The sequence below is a fragment of the Macaca mulatta genome, chromosome 13 (genome assembly GCF_049350105.2).
Source record: "Macaca mulatta isolate MMU2019108-1 chromosome 13, T2T-MMU8v2.0, whole genome shotgun sequence".
NCBI lineage: Eukaryota > Metazoa > Chordata > Mammalia > Primates > Cercopithecidae > Macaca > Macaca mulatta.
Window position 1 is genome coordinate 79,280,835 of NC_133418.1, and position 18,393 is coordinate 79,299,227.

Genomic DNA, 18,393 nt, shown 5'->3' on the forward strand with positions numbered 1-18,393 from the left:
ACATGACCCACCATGCCTGGCTAGTTGTTATTTTTTATGAATGCTTATTTTCTTTATAAATAAGCAAATAAATTCCAGTGAAAGGAAAGAGAAAATGTATGCCTAAAAGAAATCCTAGATTTAAAAAATTAGGAAATTAGATAAGATATGATAAAACTCTAAGATAGTTTCATAGAGGAAACTCCTAAGAAGTAGATATATTTGAGTTTGAATTCCAGTTGTATGACTTTCTACCTCTGCACCTATGGGCTTGTTACTTAATTTCTTTCTCAGTTTTGTCTATCCTTAAAATGGTAATATTTTCCTTATAGATTTGAGAGAATTAAGTGATAATCTATGTAACTGTGTACCACAATGCCTGGTGAAGAACAGGCCTTTGATGGTATTTGTTATTACAAAGTAGTGGATTATTGTGCTAATTCTTTTTAGAAATGTTTTAGTAAATTACAGTAAGTTGAAGACAACTTCTGGCTTATTTTTCTTTAAATATTCATAATACTCAGTATCAGAGTCAGTCCTCAATAGTTAAAGAAAAATATGCTTTTAAGCTATTTATTATCTTTAGACTAAGTAAATGTCAAGGAATTTTTTTACAGTGATTTATTTTTCTATGACTTATTTATATTTTATTTAGTTTTCCAATTGAAAAATTTGTAATATTATTTAGCCTACAATGTAACATGTTACATCATTATGGCATAGTAATATAATTTTCAGTCAAGTTTGGAAGTTTTTCTTTTTCTTTTTCTTTTTTTCTTTTCTTTTTTGAGACAGGGTCTCACTCTGTCGCTCATGCTGGAGTGCAGTGGCATGATCTTGGCTCACTGCAGCCTCGACTTCCCAGGCTCAAGCTGTCCTCTCACCTGAGCCTCCCAAGTAGCTGGGACTACAGGTGCGTACCACCACACCCAGCTAAATTTTTCTTTGTTGTAGAGACAGGGGTTTTGCCATATTTCCCAGGCTGGTCTCAAACTCCTGCGCTCAAGTGATCCACCCACCTCCGCCTCCCAAAGTACTGGGAGTACAGGCATGAGCCACTGTGCCTGGCCTGAAACTTTTTCTTAATTTAGATAATTCCAAGAGCTGAAACATTCTTCTAGGACCTAAAGAATTATTCTCAATTTTTTTTTTCTTCCCATTAAACATGTGTGAATGACTACCGAAATGCTTACTTGATGAATCTTCCTGTTCCTTTTATTACTCTCTTTTTCCCTATTTCTTCCACCCTCTTCTGTATGTACTCATATATTCAGGTTATGTGCTAGATTTTGGAGATTCACCTGTAAATTAGACAGATATACTGCTTGTCCATGATGACAACGTAGTTTCATGAGAACAACACCGAGAAAATCATTAAGAGTATGTTGAGGTTATGAAGGAAAAGTGCAGTAAGAAGAAGAAGAAAAGTGCTTGTAACAGAACCCTGAGTAGTGTGGACTTGACATCTAGCCTAGGTCGGAGATAGAAGGAGAAGGAAGAGAAGTGACATGGAATGAAGATTGAGATGTTGACACGGGTTAGATCCTAATACATAGCTTTCAGGTATGCTAAATACTTTTTTCTTTTAAGGATGGTGGGAAGCCAATACAGATTTTAAATACAGGAGTGTGTGATGATCAAATTGCATTTTAAGATCAATCAGGCCGCCATAGTGTAGATAATTATTTGGAAGGAATGAAGAGTAGATATGGGACAAGAGATTATCGTAGCTTAGACTAGGGTGGTAACAATAGGGAATAAGTAGACAGATCTGGGCAATATTTAGGAGGTAGACGGGGCAGGACAAGGTATCTGATTAAATGGTGGGTGGATTGGTTAGGGAGAGGTGAAGTGAAGCATAAAATTTGTGTAGCGGCTGGGCGTGGTGGCTCACGCCTATAATCCCAGCACTTTGGGAGGCCAAGGTGGAAGGATCACCTGAGATCAGGAGTTCGAGACTTCGAGACCAGTCTGACCAACATGGTGAAACCCTGTATCTACACAAAATACAAAAATTAACCAGGCATGGTGGTGCATGCGTGTAACCCCAGCTACTTGGAGGCTGAGGCAGGAGAATTGCTTGAACCCGGGAGGTGGATGTTGCAGTGAGCCGAGATTGTGCTGTTGCACTCCAACCTGGGCGACAAGAGTGGAACTCTGTCTCAAAAAAAAAAATAAATAAATAAAAAAAATTGTGTGGCTTGAACAATAAGGTAGATGATATAGTTACTCTCAAACTATAAATATATTAAGAACTATGTAATAGGGCAAATAATGATTTAAATGGCAATCTTGTTATTACATAAGTTAATTAGCATAACAAGGAAGAATTTAATGCTAATGTATTAGTATTGAAACTAATATTTAGGTCCAAATTCAGCAGCTGAACAATTCCTCATTTGGAATTGTATGTTACTAGTACAAGGTAAATATGAAGAGGATTTCTAAGCTTTTTAGATGCTGAAATAGTTGCTGTGTTTGTGAGAACCTCAGAAATTTAAGTTTCTGCATTTGCTCTTTAAATAAAAACATATTTAAGGAAAACTTTTTTTAAAAATTAAGAAAACTTCTTTATAGAGACATTATCTCACTATGTTACTCAGGCTGGTCTCAAACTCCTGGGCTTAAACAATCCTTCTGCCTCAGCCTTCACATTAGCTGGGACAACAGGCACACACAACCACACCTGGCTTCAGAACTTGTCTTTTTGAGTTTTCATGTTTTTGTGTCTTTGACTTGATAAGTTAATTTTTGTTCTCTAAAATTGTGCTGCTGTTTTTCGTGTAGATTTAAGGGAAACTGTCTGTCTTTCAAATGTGGAAAAAAGCACAGTGGAGAGAGCCTATCTTTATCTGACAACTGGAGTGAGGAGAGCATATTTCTTTGCCAAAGTAGAGAATATTTCTTTGGAGGAGTTTGTGATCCCTCACCTCAATTTTGTGCTTCATTGTATGCAACATACATAGCATGTGTTTTGCAATGTACGATTTGGTTTAAGTGAATCCTCCTTAGTTTTATTCAGATGTATTTAACTATTGAATTAGAGGAAGAATCAAGTTTTGGGATGATATCCTGTAAGGCAAACCCATCATATTTTCTTAAGTTTAAAGATTTAAGTAACAGGGTTTGTGAATTTACTATGCTATTTCAGGTCCCTTATTATGCTAAGTGCCTTCAATAAATCCCAGGAAGCCTGTGAAGGGCAGGAATTGTTTTGGTGTAAGGAGCAAAAAGGAGTTTCTATAATGTAGGAAATGAAAAAGCTGTTCTCTTTCAGGGCTGGGTCTGGTGGTCTAAGTTCAACTGAATGGGTATAATCAAGGCATCCTCAAGTATTAAATAGACCCACAGCTCTCTGTTCAGGAAGGGGAGGAGAGCAGTCCAAGCCAACGGAGGATCTTGAGACTTGAAGAAGACTACTGGGGGTTTGAGAGGGTATGGGTAGGTGATATTTAAGATTTCAGGCTTTTTCCTGCAAGCAGTGGCTTAAAGGGAATGACCCTAGGAGACAAATCAGATACATACGTTAAAAAAAATCGCTCCATTAGGTCTTCCTGCCTCTAAGGACTGTCTAGCATATTGTTCCATGATTCAGGACTATGTTCTCTCTCCCACCTGGTCAACCTCTATAGTTTGTGTATAAGACCCCTTATGATCTAGTCACTGCCATATTTTCTACCCTCATCTTCCCTCCTGTTGATCTTGCCACTTTATTTCCTAGAAGCACTAATCTTATAGTTACTTCAATTTACCATGCTTTTTCATGCCTCTGAGCTTTTACATATGCTATGATTTCTTCCCAGAATGCTCTTATTCTTTTTTCTTGCTTGGTAAACTACAATTCATTAAAAAACCCATCTCAGATGTTTCTTTTGGGAAGTCTTTCTTGACATTGGATTCCCCAAATTAATAATAATAGCAGTAGCAGCAAAACTTTCATGGAATGTATCAGGCACCATTATAAGTCCCTTGCATATATTAACTCACAACAATTCAATGAAGTAGACTACTATTACTCCCATTTTACTGTTGAAGAAATAGTAGCACAGATATACTTAAGTAAATCCACCATGAAAGTAGAGCAAGGCCAAACATGGGGGCTCACGCCTATAATCCCAGCACTTTGGGAGGCCAAAGCAGGTAGATCACTTGAGGTCAGCAGTTCGAGACTGGCCTGGACAAAAAGGTGAAACCCTGTCTCTACTAAAAATATAAAAATTAGCTGGGCGGGGTGGTGCGTGTCTGTAGTCCCAGCTACTCTGGAGGCTGAGGCAGGAGAATGGCTTGAACCTGGGAGGTGGAGGTTGCAATGAGCCGAGATTGTGCCACTGCACTCCAGCCTGGGTGACAGAGTGAGGTGAGACTCTGTCTCAACTGTCTCAAAAAAAAAAAAAAAAAAAAAGTAATAGAGCAGAACAGATCATACTTTTAACTAGTGTATTATACTGCTGTTTGCTGTCACTTCTGCTTTTGAGCTCTTCATATCTTTAACATTTATTTCTATTTTTACATTTATTGTGCCATACATTTTAAAAATATTTGTTTCATTGAAAAAAGGTGTATTTGTTGAATTCATGCCTTTTTTCAATGGAGTAGAGAAATCCTACTCCTCTGTATCCCTAATTCCTTCAGGCAAATGTTACAGTAGGGAGCAGCAGGGATTTAGGTGGAAGGAAGGATGTATCCTGCCTAAAAGCACTTTCACTAAAATTTAAAAATTATATGGCACTTTCTATGGAAGAGATTCAATTAGTTGCTATTATGTAATCTTTGGAATAAAACATTGTAAGTGCTTAAATGTTTGTTCAGTGAAATTTAGTTCATTTCCTAGCCTAAGATAAGTAAAGGGGATGAGAGTACCCTTAAGGTAATTTTAATTAATATTTTGTTAATGGTTTTCATTCAAGAGGGCAAGGGCAGAGATGCTATAGATGGATGAAACAGAGTAGATAGTATCATAGGACCAAGAGGTTTATATGCCCACTGTGCAGTAACAGACTAATACACCAAGACAGCAGGATTTGTAGCAGAGAAAAGAGATTAATGGGCCTGGTGAGGTAGCTCACGCCTGTAATCCCAGCACTTTGAGAGGCTGAGGTCAGTGGATCACGAGGTCAGGAGATTGAGACCATCCTGGCTAACACGGTGAAACCCCATCTCTATTAAAAATACAAAAACAAAAAATTAGCCAGGCATGGTGGCGGGCACCTATAGTCCCAGCTACTCAGGAGGCTGAGGCAGGAGAATGGCATGAACCTGGGAGGTGGAGGTTGCAGTGAGCCAAGATCACACCACTGCATTCCAGCCTGGGTGACAGAGTGGGACTCCATCTCAAAAAAAAAAAAAAAAAAAAAAAAGAAAGGGTTTAATGATTGCAGGGCATTGAGTGAGGAGATGGGAGGAAGACTTGAAATCCATTTCCTCAAAAAGTTCTGGGCTGGGGTTTTTTTTGTTTGTTTTGGTTTTGTTTTTAAGAAAGGGTCTCTGTTGCTCAACTGGAGTGTGGTGGTGCAGTCATGGCTTGCTACAGCCTCAACCTCCTGGGCTCAAGCGATCCTCCTGCTTCAGCCTTCCAAGTAGCTGGGACTACAGGCATACACCACCACATCCAGCTAAATTTTTTTTTTTGTAGAGACAGGGTCTGGCTATGTTGCCAGACTGGTCTTGAACTCCGAGTGATCCTCCCACCTTGGCCTCTGGGAGGCCATATTCTGGGATTACAGATGTGAGTTACTGTGCCCAGCCTGGGCTAGGATTTTTAAGGGGATCATGGAGGGCAAGGAACCTGAAAATTGTGGTCATTGATTGGTTGGGGTGAGGGGGATAAAATCATCAGGATATGGAAACTGTACTCTTTGGTGAGTCAGCTTCTTGGTCGTGGGTCTTTCATACTACCTTTTGTCAGTGGTTTCTTTGGTACACAGGACCTGAAAGAGTATTCAAATGGAAAACTTAACATTTCATAATGTTCAGGTTGTTACCTATAAAGCAGTTAAGGGAAGCTAAAATCTAGTAACAGGGTCTGTGTAATTCTAGGACAGTAGGCACCAAACAACTATGAGGAAGCAGGTCAGAGAGTGAGCTGACCTCATGGTTAATGTTGAATGTGCTACCAGCTTGGTTTCTTTTCATTTCTAGCCCTCCCTTCTTTCCTGATTAATTTTATAAGGTTTATAGGGACAATTTCAGTGAGGCTACATTTGTTCTTTTAGCTTGTGTTTTTTCTCTTCTATTCTTTCTCCAGTGTTCATTAACAATTGATTCTGTGGCATTTATACTCCTCATTACATATGCAGATGCTGCCTGGTAGAGCACTGTGGCCTGAGCAATAGAGTAAGTTCTACTCAAAAATGGCAAGAGGCAAGGGTTAAAATAGAATTTCTGCTTTGCTCAGTCTACTTTAACTCTCAGAAAAAGACAAAGAAAGGGGAAGAAAAAGGATACAGTAGCTGTCTTAACTTGGACTACCATAACAAAATACCGTAGACTATGTGGCTTCAACAAGAGAAATTTGTTTTCTCATACTTCTGGAGGCTGAGAAGTCCAAGATCAAAATGCCAGCTGGTTCATTTTCTGGTGAGGGCTTCCCTCCTGGTTTGTAGAAAGCTGTGTTCTTCCTGCGTCCTCACATGGTTGAGAAAGAGAGAGAGAGAGCAAACTCTCTGTTATCTCTTCTTATCAGATGGGCACTAATTCCATCATGAGATCCCCAACCTTATGATTTCGTCTAAACCTGATTATCCCCCAAAGGTCCCATCTTCAAGGTATGGATCTGGGGAGGGACAGATCCATTCAGTCTGTAGCAGAGTTGTAGTAATTTTTTGGTGCCTTTCTTGTATCTTAAGATTTTGGCCATTATTAATAATGCTTTGGAGACCCTTTACTGAAGAGGAAATTTTTTCCTTGTTTTATATCTGACCATAGATAGTTACTAGGGTTTTTAAAATAAAAACTCCAGATGTCATAGTAATAATTTCCAGATACCACAGCCTTTCCTTGCAGATTATGTTACTTTGACTTCAATAAGGGTTTTACCCCCTTCTGTATTCCACCTCCCTTCTTTTTGGGAGCCCTTTTATGGCCTTATTTGTTGTTGCATCAGTTTTAGTGTGGGCTTTTCTGTTTTGCAGGTGGAGACCACGTGGCTTTGCAAGGCCAGAGTTAATGAAGATCTTACGTGATTCACTGAATGATTCCTTTAAACGCCTTATTTATCCTCTTCTCTGTAGAGAATTCAGGTATATATCTTGTCTTGTTTAATTTTGTGTACTGCTTATTATTATATGGTACTAGTCCCATTACAGTGTGTAGCAAATATATGTTGATTGATTAACCAATTGAAAAAATTTAGTCTGCATCACAAAGTGTTAAAGTTAAGGCTTGATTTCAATCTGTAGATGCTTTCACATGCATAGATCATAAAAATAGTTCTTAATTATGATATATTTTTCAAATCTTGACCACTTAATGTGCACCCCTTGAAATCCTACGATACTGGTCTTGCAATTTGACAACCAAGCTAAACAAGTGGTTTTATTGATTAGAAATTTGGCTTGGCAGAAGTGAACTGAGAAGTTAATGGAGAAGTTAGTTGGAGGTGTTTTTAGAGGTAAGAGAGCCAAAGAAAGCATAAAGAAATCAGTAGGGTACATGATGAGTCAATTACTTTGTTTTTAACTCCAAATGGGAGTTATTTGGATGAAAAATTATCATCAATGATAAATATTAGGAGATTATTAAAATGGCAATGTGAATGGACTAATAGAAGGACTAAGTAATAAAGATGAAAACTGCAAAAGAGGTGGGGTTTAGAATTGTTTAGAGGACAGAAGATGGAAAGTAAAGAAATGTAGGGAGGCAAAACTCCTCTTTCTTACTTCTCTGTAACCCTTGTTTTTGTACCCAATCTTTAGAAACTAGACATTCCCTAATACATTCCTTCCAAAGTATTATAGATTGTCTTCATTCTCATTTATTTGTAAGTTTCAGCAAGGGCGACTTGAGAACTGTAGTTTTGTAGCCATCTCTTCAACCTCTCTAGAATTTTTAGCAGCCTATGTAGGGCTTGTTTCTCTTTTGCTGGACTTGACCATTGAGTTAAGATTGGTTCAGAGCAGGGAGTGAGCAGGTACTATTAAAAAAGACACATAGTCTTGTTGTCCAATTTATTTTTACCAAAGTCATTTAATCTCTTGTTACATCCATTTTAGCCTAGATGTAGCCTGAAAATATTGTTCCTTTTAGAATTGTATTTCATTTCAAGCTGTCTAACATCTCTTGCTTTTGAGAGCTAGGGCGTACACTTTAAAAATTAGGAATTTGGTTCTTCCTGAAGGAAAATTTGTTATTTAAAATATCAATTTCTTTTTGTATGTTTTTCTTTTTATTGTTTTCTCATGTTGCTTATGTCTAGTGGCACTTTTGACATTTTTTGCATATATTTTTGATTTGAGTAGCTTCACTGCACGTGGAATAATTTCATTAAGGTTTAATGTAAACAGTTTGATGTGGGATCATTTAATGTATAAACCTTTTCTGAATTCTATTAGCAGCAGATAAGCAAGAGTACTTTCTTTTTCTTTTTCTAAAATGCCCGTAAAGAAATATAACTTATTTCAGTTTATAAGTTAGTTTGCAGGTATTATCTACAGATACGCCTCCTGATAGGAATACTTACCTGAACAACAGTTAAAGAGGAGGAAACTCCCACTTGGTTTGTTTTTTAGACTATTTTATTTTGCAGTCACTTAATTTGGTTGACTGTATACTATGCATAGCCTACTTCTGCATATCTTATTCCCGTGACTGTCATGATCATTCATCCATGTGTCATTTTTCACATCTACCTCTGTCATCAGTTCTACATTGTCAGTTATAAAGTACTATCTGTTTTGCCATCTTTTATTGTAACTTGAATTTTTCCTCCCCTTTATCTACATGGTGACTTTTAATCGAGGACATCATTTTTTGTCTGGATTACTGAACAAGCGTCATAGATGATCTTGGTCTTCTGTCTTGTCTTTTCTGGTGCATATTATAAATCGCCCTTTCAAAATTCTCATCTCATGATTTCATGCTTGTATACTTCTTTCAGCTGATCTTGTTTGTCTCCAGGATAGAATCCAAGCTCTTGAGAAGAACATGCATGACCCTTTGTGATCTGTTTTTTTTCTTGCCTCTACTTCTGTCTTGCTGTTTCTTTTTACTTTAGCATACGAAATTACTTGCTGTTTCTATAATGAGCCATGAACCTTTACATATGCTGTTTCCATTGTCTGGGGTATTTTCTCCCTGCCCACTGTCCCTACTTTTGTTTCCATCCCATGTGACATTCAAATGTGTGTACACTCTCTTTCTCACATATACACATATTTATAAGCATGGGTTTTATATACAGTAGAGAGCAGATAGAGAGGTAATGTAGGTATGATAAACTTACAAGACTTGCTTCAGAATTGCTTGTGCTATCATATATTACTGTGATTAGTGAAAATAGAGTCAATATAATTTTTGTATATTTTTCTCTTAAGTTATATTGTTATAATAAATTATCCTTTGAGAAATAATTGTACAAAATGAATGCTCCTTTTCTGAAAGAAAATTTGGGTGAATGAAAAACCTTTTCTTCTATTTCTAAAGAGCCAAACTAACATCAGATGCAGAGAAGGAATCAGTAATGATGTTTGGACGGAACCTTCGTCAGCTCCTTTTAACAAGCCCTGTTCCAGGGCGCACCTTAATGGGAGTGGATCCTGGTTATAAACATGGTTGCAAATTAGCTATAATTTCTCCTACCAGTAAGTTGTCTTGCAGTTTTCCATATAAAAGTTGTTTAGTTGGTTATAAGTTTCATTTCATACATTTCATGAGGATTTGGAAATAATGTTAATCTTTAAGACTTAGAAAGTAGTTTTCTCACATATGGGGGTATTGGGAACCAGATAATCAAACTTCATTTTTCTCTCATTTGTTCATCAAACCCGTTAATATACAACTATCATTTATATGCTTCCTATGTCTCAGTAGAGATATTGAGGATTAATTAGGCTCAAACTTGAACTCTATTAATTCCCATCAGATTCTATTATTGTGATGCATTTGTATATGATGCACTTTAATTCTGTATATATTTCGAATACCAAAAGACATTTTTATTGTTTTGCCCAGTCAATATTTTTTTCCTATTTACTTACATTTTCACTGATATTCATTTCTTTTGCATTTCCATGCTTCCATTTGAGATTATTTTCTTTCTGCCTGAAGAACTCTATGCTATTACTTTTAATGAGACACATTGTCTTAGTTTTAGTTTGTCTGAAAACATCTCTGTTTTGCCTTCATTTTTGAAGAATATATTTTGCTTGGTGTAGAATTCAAGATTGGCAGTACTTTCAGTATTTTAAATATGTCATTTTTTTGTTTTTGACTACTATAATTTTTGTTGAGAAGTCAGCCAAACTGTTATTATTGTTCCTTTGAAGGTAATATGTCTTTTTCCTCTGGCTGCTAAGATTTTCTCTTTGTGTTTTTCAGTTTTCTTATGATATGCTTCAGTGTGTGTGTATGTGTGAGTTTTCTTGTCTTTTCTTTTTTGCATGAATTCCACTTAGGATTTGTGGAGCTGCTAGCATCTCTTTCTGGAACTCCAATTACATACGCATTATACCTTTCAGTTTCTTCTCTCCTTTTTGTTTATTTTCTGTTGATCATCTAAGTTAATTAATCCTGTATTCAGCTATGTCTGATTTGTTACTAAAACCATCTACTGAGTTCAAATGATTGGTTTTTCAGTTTTAGACTTTCCATTTGATACTTTAAAAAATAGTTTATAGCTCCCTATGAACTTCTTTATTTCTAATTTTTTGATCTTTTAACTTCTTGTTTTATTTTCTGTTAGCATTTGCTATTTTTATTTTTTTAGTTTAGATTTTCATTTCTGAAATTTTTTTTCTTTCATCTCTAATTAATTCCCAGTTTATCTCATCTAATTTCTGAGATTTTCTAAGTTTGACTTATGTTATTCTTTTATATATTTAATTTTTACTGAGTCAGGGTCTTGCTCTGTTACCCAGGCTGGAGCGCAGTGGCGCGATCTCAGCTCACTGCAGCCTCTGCTTCCTGTGTTCAAGCTATCCTCCCACCTGAGCCTCATGAGTAGCTGGGACCATAGGCACGCACCACCATGCCTGGTTTTTTTTTTTTTTTTTTTTGTATTTTTAGTAGAGACGAAGCTTCGTCATGTTGCCCAGGCTGGTCTTGAAATCCTGAGCTCAAGCTATGGCCTGCCTTGGCCTTCCAAAGTGCTGGGATTACAGGCATGAGCCAGATTTACGTTACTCTTATTTTCTGTAATGTTTCTTTTTAAGAAGCTTGTTCTCATACATTAGACACATCTTTCTGTAAGGACATTATATTACTCCTTTAAAATTTTTTTTGTTTTAAAAAAAATCATTCTATGTAGAATTTGACCATCATGCATTTCTTTTGCTTAGTTTTATACATTAGTTTGCTTGAACTTTCAGTAGAGGCTGGGTCAGGCAAACTGTTCTCACTCTATATCTCTAGAACTTTCTCTTCTGTTTTTTCCAAATCATTAAAAGAAAAAATTTTGTGTGGATTGAGAGACAGTTTATACTTTCTGGAATCTGCTTCTCTGTTGCTTTCCTTTATCTGGGCTTTCTTTTTCCTTTGCTCTTACTATCTTTACTTTGCTCAGTTTGGATGTGATTACCAATTGTTTTTCCTCAGTGTGGAATTTTTTGTCTTGAAAGGTATCTTCTACTAGTTAGTTTCAAGAGTTCATAGGGATCAGTGTTTTCTAATCCTTTCAGAACTACTGGGCACCCTTTGTACTAAACCTCTCTCAGTTTCAGCTGCCGTTCTCAAATTGACTGTTGTGATTTCCAGGGAAGTAGTCTTTGACATTTTTGGGATTCTCCTGTTCTCAGTTCAGACTTCATTTTAAAAAACAAGCCAGTCTTCTTTTGTGTTAACAACTTGCTTAATAAAATCATTGATGTGTTTCACTTTGTAATTTCTTGTAAAATGTCTTATTCTTTTCATTTTTTAAAGGTCAGATACTTCACACTGATGTGGTTTACTTGCATTGTGGACAAGGCTTCCGAGAGGCAGAGAAAATAAAGAGGCTTTTGCTGAATTTCAAGTATGAAAATAAGTAATCTTTTGAATATTTCAGTGGCTCAGCCAACCAGAGATACCTTTGAAGCCCCTAATTTGGAGGGAGGGATTAAGGGAGGTACCTTTGTGAGAGAGAAGGAACCATGTAAAACAGTGCTGGGGCAAAATTGCTGGAGAACTCTGCATGTGGAGACTTGAGAAACGCTGCACCCTTCCTTTGCTACCTTCACAAATAAAGGAGGTAATATGGGCAGATGTGAGCAGTTCATTCTTCTGTTCCAGTTTTCTGCCTCCCTTCCTCCCTCCCTTCTTTCCATCTGAGGAATAGATGTGGTTGTAGTTAGAAGTTTCAGAAATTGACAATGTATTATATAATTTAATCATAGTATTTTACTGTGGCTTAGATTGCTGCAGAGTTGACTTACCCATGTCTAATTTTGGTTCCTTCTTGATGCGAAGAAAGCTGACTTTTTTGAGATAGTGTGGCAGTAAAATACTTCTTTGCTGCCTCCTATACCAAATGCAGGGCAGTGTCTTTTATTCTATATAAGTCTGTGTTTTTCTTGTGCAACAGTGGACAGGTTGCTTGTATATATGAGAGAATAAGAACATCATATAATAGTATTTGTGCATTCTGTACATTTTCTCTGGTTGTTTTCAAAGCATGCCTGGAAATTCAGTTTGTCATTCTGTTTCTGACTTGAAGCTGCAGCACAGTGGTGATTGGAAATGGAACTGCCTGCCGAGAAACAGAAGCTTACTTTGCTGACCTGATAATGAAGAATTATTTTGCACCACTGGATGTTGTTTACTGGTAAGGCTGTTACGTATGTCTCTTTTCTTGGAGAAGCATGGGAACTTTAAAGTTCCTTTTGTGATGAATCCTCCCTTCTCTTTTTAAGATGTACTTCTTCTTTGCCCTCCAGATCACCTCTTGGTGTTCACGAGAAGTTTGCAGGATAATGTAAAGTGTCTGAGTCTTGGAGACATTTGAGATAGGAATGATTAGAGCAGGACAGAGTCCAGAAACTTTTTACAGAAGCAGCACATTAGGGCTCAGTTTCATCGGATTTTCTAGGCTATACATTGTGTGAGGGTTCTAGTTAACTATTGAATAATAAGTAGAATGATGTACCAGGCAGGCTAGCAGCTAGTAGACTGTGAATAACTTAGCCTTCTTCTCCCAAAGCTTTGAAGCCTATTAATCATTACCCTTCAGAACTGAGAGCCAAGGTAAGTATTATGAATTAAAAAGTATTTCCAGTATTCTTTCCTCATTTATCCCTTGGTCACAAACTTTTATTTCATATAGCCATACAGATAACTTGTGAATAGCTTTGGATTAGAGACCCAATTTCTCTAGTCTTGTCCCTGCATCTGTAGTAGTTCTGCTTTCTTTCACCATTGTTTCCCTTCTTGCTCTTTGGATCTCAATAGTCATGTCTACCTTTTCCAAACTACAGTAGAATATTAAGTCCTAAAGGATTTAATTCTAGGAGAGAGGGTAGTTATAATGGCTGATATTTAACAGAAAGTGCTCAAGAGCTATCTCCCACTGCTAGTGAGAAAACTAATAACTAAAAGAATAGTCGACTGATGAGTAGGTGGCTGATAGGATCAACAAACCAACAGAAAGTAAAACCTAACACAGGAAGAATTCTAGGATTTGTGTAAGTAGGCCAAAAGGGAAGGGCCAGGCAGTTAGTATAGTCGAGAGTGCCAAGAGTGTAGTCAGAGTCAGAAAAACAAACTCGTGGTAACAAGGGGAGTAAGAGAAGGTCAGGAACAAACTATAGGTGCCATGGGATCATGATTCAAAAAGGAAACAGATTAAAACATCCACTGCGGGATTTTTCCCTCTTTCTCTTGTTGTAATTTATTTTTATTTTTTATTATTTATTTATTTATTTATTTTTAATTTTTTTTTTTGAGACGGAGTCTCGCTCTGTCCCCCAGGCTGGAGTGCAGTGGCCGGATCTCAGCTCACTGCAAGCTCCACCTCCCAAGTTTACGCCATTCTCCTGCCTCAGCCTCCCGAGTAGCTGGGACTACAGGCGCCCGCCACCACGCCCGGCTAGTTTTTTGTATTTTTTAGTAGAGACGGGGTTTCACTGGGTTAGCCAGGATGGTCTCGATCTCCTGACCTTGTGATCCGCCCGTCTCGGCCTCCCAAAGTGCTGGGATTACAGGCTTGAGCCACCGCGCCCAGCCTCTCTTGTTGTAATTTAAGTTGGCCTGGGAAATACTGTGGTTCTTCCCTATTCTGGGAACTGCAAATGTGCACCCAGTCCTTTTGAGAAACTAATACAAGCACTGATGTAGCTGGTTCAGTTTATTTCAGGTACCTTCTCTGATTTTTTTTTAACCCGTTCACGTTAATTTCATGTAAATATCTTGCATATATTTGTAGTGGTTGTAAGTACAACTTTCAAATCATAAAAAATATTAAGTCGTGAAGATGTCTTCAGTTTTTTCTGCATTTGCTTATAGAATATCCCTTGATTGGGATATGTATGTCCCATGGGTTCATCTTTTGTTTTAATCATTTACTAGTTAGGCAGGTTTTGAAGAGTAACTTAGCCTTTCTTAGCTTCACTTTCCTTCATTTTTAAAATGGGGAAAAGAATATCTACCTTATAGGTTTTTTAACAGTATTAAAAGTGAGATAACATAAATTACAACAAAACACTAAGGCTTTAATAAATAGTATGTTTTTTTATGAGTGTTTGTTTATATATGTACTTTTATTACAAATATAAATTATATGTATTTAAAAGTGCTGTGAAATTAGAGGCAGTATTTTCTTATGCAAATTAATAAACCTACATAAAGTTCATTTTCACCTTGATGCAATAAGGATGATAGTAAAATCTATCACTGGATAGTAATAATGTCTATCGCACTTTTGTAAAATAATCTGTGTATCGTGGTATCATGAGATGTTCAATCTTATTAATGGATATGAATTAGATGCCGTTTTAGTTGAGCCTCACAATAGGTGCTGTGGTATGATGTGAAGTATGTGAGCTATAGAGACAGACCTAGGTTCAGGCCTGCCACCTACTGCCTCTGATTAGCCATATATTTTTAATCCTCTGTTAGCTTTAGCATGTCCTTCTGTGGAAATGTTACTTACCTGTTAGCACCATAGACCATTGTGAAGATTTAAAATGGAATGTGTTATGTATCTCCTATTTTTAAGGCTGTTTTTAGTAAATATGTTAAGTGTGGGCTAATCTTTGACATTAGGGAGACCCCATTAATATGTAAAAAAAATTTCTTTTTTTTTTTTGAGATGGAGTCTCGCTCTGTCACCCAGGCAGGAGTGCAGTGGCACGATCTTGGCTCACTGCAAGCTCTGCCTCCCAGGTTCACGCCATTCTCCTGCCTCAGCCTCCCGAGTAGCTGGGACTACAGGTGCCCGCCACCACGCCTGTCTAATTTTTTATAGTTTTTCGTAGAGACGGGTTTTCACCGTGTTAGCCAGGATCCTTCATCCCTTCTTTGCACTTTTATGAATATAGTCTCCATTAGGCATTTTCTTTCAGAAGAGCCCCATTTTTGTTGCAATTTAAGACTTGCTTTGGATGGTAGTCTTTCTCCTATAATCTGTTTTCTCCTTTCTGCTCTAATTATATGGGGTTTTAAAATCTACCCCTGTGATAAATTATAGTAGCTATTTTCTACAGTTGAACCAATTTTGCAGTTCTGATTTAACTCTACTTATAGTGTATTAGTCTTTTAAAGTACTTTTTGCATTTCTTTGCTAATATTATGTGCTTTTGAAGTTTTTAAATGACGCAAATATCTAATTGGAATTTATAGCAAGTGCTTTAGAAAAATCAGCTGGTTAATTTCATTTTATTACCATTTTGCCAATTCAAAGTGCCTATTTGAGAAAAGTATGTTTTCTCATCTTAACACTTTGAAGTTACATTGAAATTGAAATCTCCAGGCTTTCTCCGGCAGTCATTTTTAATACCTTCTGAACAGATAATCTGATGGGTATTTCTATAATCTTGTCAGCCACTCATCCTGAAAAACCTTTTCCAGCCATATCTACCAGCACATTTCCTCTTATCTGTTCCTTCCAACACTCTTTGCCTCGACATGCTACCATAGGTTAGCAAATGCCATGCTATATATCCTAATTCATAAACCCCATGAAACCTGACCCATTCATCTATCTTTTCTCTCATTCATTTCTCTCCCTACCCTTAAAATACCTTACAAATCATGATACTTACACATATTATGGGGCAAGCCATCCAAAGCTATAAATTCTAATTACCAAAGGAGCAAAAAGTTAAACTGGGGTTAAATTGCAGAATGTAACCATGCAGAATGGTTAAATTGCAGAATGTCTCAGTTATCACATACTGAGTTGTGATAGTTGAAGTTGAAATGTTCATGAAAAAATGAAAGTTGAAAATGTTCATGAAAAATTATACAGTTTTATGGGTCATTTGTTAAAAGTATATGCTAGAATGGTTTGCAATTTTCAATTTGTTGACATATAGCAGGCACTTATTTTGCTTTTGTAGTTATACATTAGTTTGTGTTTTTTAGATTCATACATAGTGGAATCATACAGTATATAATCTTTTGCTAGCTTCTTTCATGGAGCATGATTATTTTGAGATTTCATCCTCGTTGTTGCAGAAACCAGTGGTTCTTTTTATTACCGAACAGTATTCATTGTTTGGCTGTATCACGATCATTCAATCACCTGTTGATGGATATTAAAGTTGTTGCTACTTTTTTGCTACTACCAGTAAAGCAGCATGAACATTCGTTTACAAGTCTGTATGGATATATGCTGTCATTTCTCTTAGGTAAATAACTAGGTGTGGAAAGTCTGTGTTGTGTGGTGTATGGTATATGTTTAACTTAAGAAACTGTCAAGCTTTTTCCCAAGATGGTTGTACTATCTTACTTTCCCACCAGCAATGTATCAGAATTCTAGTAGTGGCAGTGGCGGCCCATCTGGAGCAGCTGCTGGGAAGACACCGGCTGCAGCAGGGGAGTTGTGGCTGGGATTACATGCTCCGTAGGTGATGGGAGCCCCACCTCCTACCAGGTTAGTGGGGCAGAAGCCCCATGCTCCTGGGTGCAGTTGCAGCTGCCCAGCTGCAGCTCTGGACCTGAGCATCCCTGTGCTCTCAGAGGCCTGTGTTGCCCCTGCAGGCTTGGAAGTGCCTGCTCTAGTTCCCTGGTCTCTCCCTGCTCCCAGCACCTGCTCCAGTACAGAGCAAAGTTGTGGCTGAGCCTGGGCACTGTTGCGACCTGGACAGGTGTGCATGCACTCGGGGCAGTGCTGACACCAGCCCCTCCTGCCTCAGCCTGTTCAGGACTTTGGGCACCAACAAACACAGGAGTGAGGCTGGGGTGGGGTGATGGCTAAGGGCAGCTTGGCACAGGCCTACAGGTGTCTCCTGGCACAAACAGCCCAGGCACCGTGGATGCATGTTGGTGATGGGAGGCAGACATTCCTGGGTGGCAAGGGGCAGGTCTCAGTGAAACCCCGACCTCCAAGCCAGGGCCTACATGAATCCTGGAGGCCGGGCTACCATTTCTGGGTGGACCAATCACCCATGGACCATGGACCAATCAGCATGCATTTCCTCACTTCTGAGCCCATAAAAACCCTGGACTCAGCCAGACTGACACAGATGTTGGGACTACCAGCTGTGGGAAGGAGCTACCCACTTTGGGTCTGCTCTCTGCTGAGAGCTGGACACTTGTCAGGAGACCTGCCTGCAGAGTGGGGCTACCCACTGCTCATCTTCTCTCCACTGAGAGCTGGACGCTCATTGGGATAACCTGCCTGCAGAAAGGGGCTACCCACTGTGGGTCTCCTCTGCTGAGATTTAGATACTCATTGGGACAACCTGCCTGCGGAAAGGGTCTATCCACTTTGGGTCTTCTGAGAGCTGTTCTGTCACTCAATGAAGTTCCTCTCCGCCTTGCTTACCCTCCAGTTGTCCACATACTTCATTCTTCTTGGACATGGGACAAGAACTCTGGTCCCACCAAATGGTGGATCTGAAAGAACTGTAACACAAACAGGGCTGAAACATGCCCTCCTGCCTGCCATGTTGCAGACCTTGAGAAGGAGAAAAGAGCTAGCTGCAACCCTTTGGGGAGCCCAGACCTAGGTGCTCCCTAAGCCAGGGCTATGACACCCTCTTTGGGACTCTGTGGTTCGTGGCATCTCCCACCTTCCAAGCACCACGGCGTTCCCCTTGTCCAGATGTGGGTGTCTGCAGTGGTTGT

The 18,393-nt window shown here is 38.4% G+C and overlaps 1 protein-coding gene across 2 annotated transcripts in view; it reads left to right on the forward strand.

Moving 5' to 3' along the window:
- The window catches only part of SRBD1 (S1 RNA binding domain 1), a 215,896-nt gene that overhangs the window by 45,945 nt on the left and 151,558 nt on the right, over positions 1 to 18,393 (forward strand). For both annotated transcript variants that reach the window (XM_015112279.3, XM_077959633.1), the window contains exons 11-14: positions 7,110 to 7,217; positions 9,619 to 9,776; positions 12,052 to 12,142; positions 12,824 to 12,931. In XM_015112279.3, coding sequence (XP_014967765.2) covers positions 7,110 to 7,217; positions 9,619 to 9,776; positions 12,052 to 12,142; positions 12,824 to 12,931 — 465 coding nt within the window. The remainder of the gene's footprint in view (positions 1 to 7,109; positions 7,218 to 9,618; positions 9,777 to 12,051; positions 12,143 to 12,823; positions 12,932 to 18,393) is intronic.